General features: G+C 34.8%; 1 protein-coding gene across 1 annotated transcript; it reads right to left on the bottom strand.

Moving 5' to 3' along the window:
• Positions 1-1,418: 1,418 nt before the first annotated feature.
• LOC140764580 (serine decarboxylase 1-like) lies at positions 1,419-4,523 on the bottom strand. The gene is made up of 5 exons (XM_073103219.1): positions 4,199-4,523; positions 2,731-2,962; positions 2,377-2,570; positions 2,162-2,295; positions 1,419-1,985 (listed from the first exon to the last, which is right to left on the bottom strand). The coding sequence occupies exons 1-5, from the start codon at positions 4,497-4,499 to the stop codon at positions 1,419-1,421; spliced, it is 1,428 nt and encodes a 475-aa protein (XP_072959320.1). The 5' UTR covers positions 4,500-4,523.
• Positions 4,524-10,312: the final 5,789 nt, after the last annotated feature.

Genomic DNA, 10,312 nt, shown 5'->3' with positions numbered 1-10,312 from the left:
TTAGTTTATTTAACTTTTTATAAACACTCGTAATCTATGTTATATCTCCTTGTATTATTTTAGTAAACTCTTTACAACCATCTCCATGCTGATTCGACAACCTTATTCTGTACTACAAACAACTGTTGTACTTATAGGATATTTTTTAGCGTGAGTCAATGACAATATTTTCGACCGAGATAGTGTTTATGTTGAGGTGTCTTGCAAATGCTCTTTTGACAAGAGTATCTGTCTATAAGAGGATTTCAACAATTGATGAATTCTATCCTTGTCCCTCATGCTATGAAGAAATTATCACTCATTTTCTCTTTGGATGTAATTTTGCCAAAGTTATTTGGTTTGAGTTTGGCTTTCGTTGGCTCCATTGTCTGATTTCCTTCGCTTCTTGGTTAGAAGAATTTTATTCTTCTTGCAGAAGTGATCCATTCTCCACTATTTTCACTATATTATGGCATATTTGGATTGCTCGGAATGAGCATATTTTTCAGCATAAATCTTGGTCTCCTGAAGAAGTTTTGCTAAAGATCAGAATTTGTCTCCCCAAGGCTACACCGATTTCCAATGAGCCTACGGTCCCCTCTCACTGTTCAGTGACCAATATTTACTCGCCTACCTCTGTAGATCCAACATCCTTTTTTTGGGTGGACGTGAGCTAGAGACATGGAATCGATGTGGGGTTGGGTATATACCTTTGATTGAACGGTGCTCGGAGTATTAAGCAACATATTTATCTTCCACTATGTGCATCTGCCTTGGAAAGGGAAGCTCAAGCTCTTCTGATGGGATTTCGACTTTGTTTAGACCATCTTAAAGATAGCAAATTGATCTTAATTTCAGATTCACCTGAAGTGGTATATGTTGTTCACTCTGCTCAGGAGGACATCCCTTGGACTATCCGGCCTTGGATCTTGAACTGTCTTACAATCTTATTCACAACTTACAACTTACAATCTTATTCACTAGCCATGCAAACAATTTAATTGTGCATGTGCTAGCCTGTTATGCTATTTTATTTAAATCTTGTATGGTGGAAGCTACTCCTCATAGTAGCTAACATTCTACAGCAGTTAATGAATGCTGACTACGGTCTTTCTGAAAAGAAAATGATAATGAAAATAAAATACTTGAGTGTTTTTGATCAATTCCTTAGGAAAAAGTCATTGAAGAGCATTTTAGATTTTTTACATCTATAATTAAATTAACTAATGTATATAATTATACAGGGTATATTTGAGAATTAAATTCATAATGTAACGTCGATCGATAAATATTAAATAGATAGGATGTAAATAATAATAAAAACAAAATACTGGGTGTTTTATTATGAATCCCCTCCACCCGAAGCAACCCAAACAAATCATTTCAAATTATTTCATCGCATCAAACAACAAACAAGAAGCAAGCCTTCGCTCAGCGGGTCAGTTATGCAGACCACAGAGGCAGTTCTGTTGGCCTACATATGCTGCAATACAAGCAGATGGGATCTTTCCGTCCTGGTACCAGGTTGCACGCTTTTCAACCAGTTCATTTAAGAAATAATCAAGCTTCTCAATGGTGGCATTGGGCATCACTACCACATGAGCAATGTTCCCCTCGCAAGCAAGCTGCCACCGGCGGATAAAACCCTCGTCCTTTGGCCTCTCAAATACCACAGTGCTACTAAGCTCATTAAGCATGGCACCAATTCCTGCTCCTTTAAGACGATCTTTTAGATAGTGTGCATTTCTCAAGCACTTTTGGACTTCCTTCTGAAACCCTCTATAGCCTTTCTTGTTCAGTGTGTACCAGAGGAAGATAGGGGCGTGCCCATTTCGGCTTCCCATGATGGTGGCATCCCTAGACGCAAGATACTCCACATTACTCGATAGGGCATTGATGTGCTTCGATCTTGTTATTTGCACACCGCAAGGCATAGGGCATCCGACGAACTTGTGACCTGACACGCTGACACTGCCGATGGGTTTCTTAAATGTTACCTTGGGGGCCTGTCAATAAATCAACATGATAAATTAACCGTTCTTAGAGGTTTAGTATCACAGAAAGTCATCATAAACCCACTGATAATGATGCACCCTTCGTTACACAAAAATCAAGAAGTTTGGGTATCTGTAACATGGGATGAAGGAGATACAAAAAAAAAACAAAATGAAAAAGAACTTACACATTTAACAAATGGCATCATCAGCCCAAATAGAGCACCATCACAGTGAATATAAAACCGATCTCGAAAGCCATTTTCTTCAAGTGTTCTGATCACGAGGTCAAGATCATCAACCGCTCCCTTCACCGTAGTTCCTGCAGGCAGAAAAGATTAGAAACGAAGACTTAACATATAAGGAAACAAGTGAACGGTAAAATATATGAAGAATCGCTCACCAATATTGACATTTATGATGGCCGGTTTCTCTTTGTTTTGAAGAAGTTTGGTCTGAAAGTCTGCACAATTAATCTCACCGGAGACCATGGTGTCTACCTTGACACATTCGATTCTATACATTCTCGCTGCTTTGAAAACTGAGTAGTGGGACTCGCGTGAGGCATATAGAATTCCATTAGGAAAGACTTCCCTCCTGCACCCACAAATTGCAAAGCATAACTGAGATACATTCAAGATATAATAAAGTACTACTTTAGATTTATTACCAGTAAACTTTCTATAATGTCCTTTGTCCACTAAACTTTCTACAATGTCCTTTCTATTAAGTTAAATAGCCAAGTAAGATTACTGACCCAACAAGAATACCATGCAAATTCCCTTCTGTGCCACAGTTTGTAACGTAACCCCAGTATTCATGTTTTTCTAGTTCCCAAAGACGAGCAAACCAATCTAAGACACCGACTTCAAACTGTCTGGAATGGACACCATAGTTGCTCTCGATGAAGGGATCACCAAGGTTGTTGATGGAGAAATGCTGCAATTGGGCGAGAGCGCCGTAATCAAAGTCTAAATTGAATGGGTAGCCTACAGAGATATCACGGTTAAACACACAGAAGATTAGACAACTGCAACGAAATATTGCATATCAAAAATATTTGATGAAGCATGGTAACCTGAACTTTGAGAGGGATCAATTTTATGACATCAATATCACCAGGAAGTATAACTATTAAGTTAGATTGATTAAATGAACACACTACAAAAAGATTTAGTTCAGATAACTACATACATAAACTCTTCCGAAATTTAAGTAGGTTAGGATAATTAATCATTATATAGTAATATGTTTCATATTTAGATATTTTTAATAGACCCATTCTCAAACAATCAAACTCACTTTGCCCTAACACAATCAATCTCCCATCATCCTCTATTAAGCGATGACACCAAGGTAGCGACGGTAGCACGCAATAGGTAACTTCTTTTCTTCTATTTTTCTCTTCTCTTTCTTCTTTACTTCTCCCCTTTCACTCTTGGTGTCGACAGATGACAACCGCCAACTTCTCTTTCTTCCCTTTGACTCAGTTGTTTCCTCTCCTCTTCCCCTCTCAACGTTGGCAAGCATGTAGAATAGCTTCCTTGCACTATCTTAATTCATTATTAAATACTAATTAGGTAGTTAGAATATTAAATTGTGAAGTGGCAATTACTATAATATTGTAATTTGTTATTGCATGCTTACTGCTTATGGTTGTGAATTATGAATTATGATTATATTATTTAATATTCTAGTATAGTACACTGTTATAAAATATAAATATATATTCAAATTTTTATATATAAAAATATATTAGACTGTCTTGACTTTCGCCTTCCAATGCCAACTTTCGATATATATATATATATATAGCTTGTGACTACCGTAGAAGATATGCCAGATGCTGAAGCATCGTAGCTGTGCGACGCGGAGAACAGCAATATTTTTTCTATAGCGGTCAACATAGAGGTTTTATTTGACTCACTATCTTTACACTGTCAAAACTCGAAAGAGCTCACTTCAACCCCACCTGGGTCATGATTCTCACATGATAAAGACTTTTGGAATGGAGTAGAAATTCTATACCTTCTCACTGTAATGTACTTGCATCGTACTGGAAACAAGATTCATTTTCTGCAGTCCTGTTCAACTTATAAAGGCAGTGTGCAGTACTCAACAAGTCAAGTAATATCCTTACGCAAATTTAGTCATCTCTATCTACAAAATTAACTGGAAATGTAAGCTTCATTCCAAACAATGCAAGAAATGTTGGATTATTATACCCAAATGATGCTTGGTCCTTTCCAGGAGAGATTTCCGGTATCTCGCCAGCACGCTCGTCATATACGCCTCCCTCTCTCCGGTGATCTCATCGTCGGCATCGGGCTCCTTAATTGTAAAGCATATTGTGTGGACATTCCTCCCTAAAACGATCTCACGCCTCTTCGCACTCCCCTCCTCACCTACCCCATTGGATTCAGCCGGCAACGGATTGGCAATCTCGTCCGGGTCGTAAAATTCCTCCGGCAAAAGCTCCCCTTTCTCGCCCAGATAAACGAGCCCATTCCTCAGGCTTCCCACCATGATTTTAACCTAAATCCAGCAAGTAAGCGACGGGAAAATTCGAATAACAAAAAGCGAAAAAAGCTGTGGCGATAGAGAAGGAGAGGGGAGATGCTAGAGAGGGAGAATGGTGACGGCGCGAAAGGAGGGAGCGAGTGAGGTGGAGAGGGTTTTAGTCTCATTCTCTTTATAGAAGAACGGGGATGAGATCAGAGACGAGAGAGCTCGGTTACACGTTCTTGACGTGCGGGCGAGCTCGGTTAGATCGATTTTGGTCGGATAGAGAAATCCGACCAGAACAACGTGCGAAAAACTTTGCAGCCGTACGTACGTGGGAGCCGTATCCACTTATTTTTTCAAATCGAGAATAAAAGCGTAGAGTAGACAATGTTACACATGATATGATATTTATTAGGAATTTTTACAAATCTCGGTATATATTTCACTTATTTTTTGATTCACACCCTGGTTCTAAGGATTTTATAATCCAACTTCTCATTTTTTTCTATAATTCTCATTTAACACTTTGATATTATTTTAACTATTTAATATCAATCTAATTACTAAAATACCCCTACCATTTGTCCATTTTCTATATCCCGCCATCATTATCCCCACCTATCTCCTCCACCATCGTCATTGCCATTGTCGTAGTTGCTGCTGCCGCCCTCCTCCTCCTTCTCCTTCTCCTCCTCTTCTTATTCCTCCTCTTTTTTTGGCAAGAGAAAAATAGGATGAAGATAGAGATAATTTAGATATTTATAAATTATTTTATATATTATAATAGAATATTATTTTTCTAGTACCGTCTAAGTTAACCCAGAGTATTAAATGATAAGATCTCCAACTTTCAGATATCTAACTTTGGTATTCATGACTTCTCTAGATTTGGAATCTATCTGCAGCGAAATGAAGGGTTAATCCGAGAAGATAAGGAAGACTGGTTTAGTTGATTTGTTAGAGTTTTTAATTTAGTTGTTTGGGTCACTAGGGTGAGCCTCTATAAATATAAATTTATGGAGAAAATCTAATTGGAAAAAAAGGGAATCTTGTCATTGTGCCTTTATCTCCTTCTCAACTGTCTTTAGCAATTGGCGCCTTCTCTCACATCCTTTCTTCCCTTACCCAAGTCTATGGTCGGCATTCTTTAACTCCTAATCCTCCTCTTCTACAATAACTTCTCTCCTTTCATACTAAGGAATTAACTAAGTACCTGTCTAGCCATTGAAGGGCTATCAAGCTAGGTTTATCTGACCTTCGGTCACTATTTGATCGATATCTCAAGATCTCACCATCCAAACCCTACGATCTTAGATTCGTCAGAAAGCTTTTTCAAGGGCGACAACATATCCAAAACTTAGGAAGATCTAATGATTATATTATCCGTAGTTTTCTTTGAAAGTTACATCTTCAATCTAGTCTATAACCATTATGGATCGGATCAAACCGGTTCGTAATAGTATTGTACATTTTTCTTTGATAGACATAGGCTTATAAGTAGACGAAGAAATTGAACTCATACTTCAAAATTCAATTTGGCGAATGCAATTCAAATTTGCTTAATGGTCTCTAATCACCTTAGAAGGAAAAAAAAAATGTTAGAATGATTATAGTGTTAAAGGAACATAAAAAAGCTAACGAATTCTAATCATCTTTATTGGTAGAATTTGCACTCTTGTCTAAAAAATACTCATCGAAAAAATAAGAGAAGAAAAATACAAAACTAGAGTTTGAGGATCAAGCCTCTGCCCTATCAAAAACTCAATCTACTACAAAATCCCAATCATTGACGATTAGACATTTGCCCCATCATGTCCATAATGCTATAATGAGCAAAAGAGACTTTATTGTGCAATTCAGAGGAAGTGGACTGTTATTACAAAATGACATTTATTTCTGTCTTTTGTTCTTTTTTATGTGACTTGCTTTTTATAAAATTATTTATTTTTATTTTTCATTAGCAATTCTTTGAACTCAGTGATAATGTTCTACGTGTCTTTCTAGGTTGAAGATAGAAGGAAGATGAGTTTAAACAACAAATATTAATTAAGGTTTGTCTAAGGTTTGTCAAGTTTTGGTATTTTAGTTATTGACTTAATTTTTTTTCTATTAATTTGCAAACTTAGAGCTTTGAATCTAACCTATTCCTTTTTTTTTGCATTATATAACACGTTATCAAACCTATTATATAATGAGCATATTCTCCTTTATGTCTATTTATTTACTATAATCCAAATTAATTATACATGTCATATATTTATAATATTAGCTGACTCAAAATGAGCAAATAGATTAAAAGAATAATCGTAGTACACGGTTTTGATCATATTAATTGTTGGTTATAAATATCTAGTTAACATTTAGTCTTTTTAGAGGAAAATGGTTGATGTTTCCTTGATTGGGAAAGATTAGCCTATCCAATAATTGTCATTAAAGTTACTTGTGATCAAGCTATTTGAAACCCAATATATTTTTCACTTGGTTTCTACACGCAGCCATATTTATAAATACAATATTTAGTCATCAAATGGCACTTGCGGCCCAATTTATTTCTTTTTAGATGAGGCTTGAACAGGTGTTCACCTCACTACGGAACCCAAAAGGAGGGTGAATTAGGTTTATAAACTAAATAAAAAGATAAAAAATATGCAAGTATAAATATAAATTGTAATAATAATGAGAAATTTCAAAGCTTTATATAAATTAAGAGAATGCAAATAGATAGTTTTATGCTATGAAAACTTAAATGAAATAAATAAATAAAAGAGAGAACATGTCACTAAGATATATAGTGATTGGAATAATGCCTACATCCATTCCTCGGGGTTTCTTTTTTGAGAATTTTCTATGCACGAAAAAGTATACACCACTAGCTTCTAAGGTGCTAACAACCTTTATACGAGATATATCCCTTAAAATCTCTTCTCTCAAAATAACCATTGCTTTGAATCAAAAGTCCACCGACTTCTTTGAAAAGATCTACCTAAAGATTATCTTACAAAACAGTCTGTTGATCCACACAACTTTATTTAATTTAGTCTTATTTGGTAGAGCCCACAATTCATTGCTTTTCATAATTAATCTCCAACCTTAGTAATTTTCAAGATTGATCTTTCGTCTTAGTGACCCTTAAGATGAAAATATTAATGTGTAAAAAATGAGACGAACCTTAGTCGGTGAAAGAAGTTGTTTCTTCAAAATCTTCACTTCATAAGCAATAACCAACATCCCTAGGATTAGGGCATTTAACCCTTACATACCTTATAAAGATAAGGCCAAATCCAAGTCAAATTAAGTCTCAAATAACCCCAAATTTGCAAGTTATGTGGGGGTATTCGAATTCGGTCTGAGTGAGTGCGGTGATTTAATATCCTAAGTGTGTTTGAACGCTAAATATACATCTCTGTATGTGTGAACGTACAACAAACTTTTCGAGTGTATTCGAGTGACAAAATATGCATCTCTATATGTGTAAACGTACTGCGAATGCAATGATTTTTGAGCTCTAAATCTCAAAAATCTTTAGTCCAATATTATCAAAACTTGTAGATATGCTATTGTACAAGTATAAAAATACTTATAATATTTTGTACACATTTGTCAACACTAAAAACCTAACAATCCCCCTCTTTAATAGTTTGCGATAAAATATTTAGAGTTACAAAAATTATAATAGATCCTAATTGAGTATTCATACCAGTTTGACAGATGCATAATTTCAATCTTCCAAATAAGCACATACAAATTCAAGCTCAAGTGAAAGGAATATGTAGTAGAAAATCATACACAAATAAGCAATGACTACATATTATTTAAACTTCAACATACATACTAGTAAATTTGATGCATTTAATTAACTAAGCTCTCCTTGACTAGAAAATTAACAATCATATCTAGAAAATAACATTACAAGTCATTAAGTTAACTAAGCTCCCCCAGACTCAACCACTGAGCATCTCCAACCGAGCTCCAAAACACTAAATTTGGAGCTCGGTGGAGCTCCAACTGGGCATCAAATACTAGCTATAATTGAGCTCTAAATTTAAAGCCTAGCTCCAATACTATTTAACTTTTTAAAATACCAATTTTACCCTACAAAGCTTAATTCAAAATTTTAAATTTCGTCAGTATCCTTTATTAAATAATTTAGTTAGTTAAACTAATATATAATTAGTTATACCAAAAATATTACCGTTGGAAAGCTCTCATCGAGAAATTTAAAATGAGTCTTATATTAAATTATTTAAGTTATTTTAAATTTTTTATTTTTATTTCGTGTAATAGAATTTTGATGCCTTTAATTAAAAAAGTAGTAATTTAAGAATATTTTTTGAAACTATTGAATATTATATTGATTAAATAATAAATAGAGAGCCTAGTGCGTTGGAGTGCATCGGGCTCTTGGCTTTATATTTGGAGCCCAAAAGCTTCAAATATAGAGCTCTCCCTTGGAGAAAAAATGCAGTAACTTTTAAATCTATAGTACTCCCCTCTTTTTGACACAAATTGACAAAGAACTATTCATGTAGAGGAGGAAAGTTTTGATTGAGAATTGTAAAAATGTTGTGCAACATAAAGCTTTGACGAGCTTGCTTTACTCTAATTCTTCCTTGATCAGCTTGTATTTTTGCTGCAAAACCAAAAATACGAGACCTCTAATTTCAAATCTCTAAGTTGATTATTGAAACTCTCTCCAGATCAAATGTGTTATCATCAGAATCAGAATACACTTCAACACTTGGAACACTTGCTTTAGTAGTCCTAGAAGAACTTGGTTTGAGGGGAGATGATTTAAAAGGAGAGTCATATGCCTAACTTCTCTTCATGATAATGTGATCCAAAGTTTTTAGAGACTTGACAAAACTCTTAGATGAGTCAACTTGGACCCCACTCTGCACGCACAAATTTATAATAAAAACACCAAAAGACAAGCTCTCACGAGGTGCATCTTTCAGTGCAGTAGACTCAATACTCTCATACATAATGGAGGCTAGATCAATAGGAATATCAAAAAGCATAGCATGTAAAAAATAAGTCCGCTCATAGATGATACTTGAATGTAAGTCTTAGGAGTGATGTTGTGTAGGCAAATTAGATATAATATTCTAGCCATTAGAGTTAGCTTGGCATGTAAAATTATATTTCCCCATCACACTTCTCCTTGCATCGAAATGACACTTGCGATATATGTAATGGGAGGAAGAAGATCCTAATGGGATTACAAATAAGCTCGATGATAAATGAAACTCATGATGAAGCACGTCAGTGTCCAAATACACGATACCCCTTGAATAGTCGATCTCATATACATGTTAAAAATAGAAGCATTGCTGTAAAACTCTCTAACAACTTCAATATATGTAGTCCCTGACATATTACATATTTGTAGCCATTTACGCTCAGTACACATCCATTCAATACCGAAAGTTGAAAATTTTTGTAGCGCAACCATTCTCTCACATATCACTGGCCTTGACCCAAATCTGCTTGTGTTTCCTTACAGTAGTAGGTATAGAGAATTTTCTTGGGGGAAGAACAAGATGAAATTGAAGAGGGCCTATGCCTCTTGGATGTAACTCCCTTTCTAGGCATCTAGAGAGAAAATCATTAGAATTAAAAGACAAAATCATCACTCAAAATAAACCAATATTTTTTACTATAAAATATAATAATATGTAAAATATTATAAAATATTTAGACATTTAGAATATAGTAATAATAAAATATTATTTTGGACTATAAATATGTAGGATTAAATGTAAAAAAAGATAAAGTTTAATAAACCAATATTATATAAAATTAATATATTTAAATTGCAGCACATTGCATATTTA

This window comes from Typha angustifolia, chromosome 1, assembly GCF_048772165.1.
Source record: "Typha angustifolia cultivar Huaian chromosome 1, ASM4877216v1, whole genome shotgun sequence".
NCBI lineage: Eukaryota > Viridiplantae > Streptophyta > Magnoliopsida > Poales > Typhaceae > Typha > Typha angustifolia.
The sequence above is the reverse complement of the archived record's forward strand: the minus strand, read 5'-3'. Positions and strand labels throughout refer to the sequence as shown.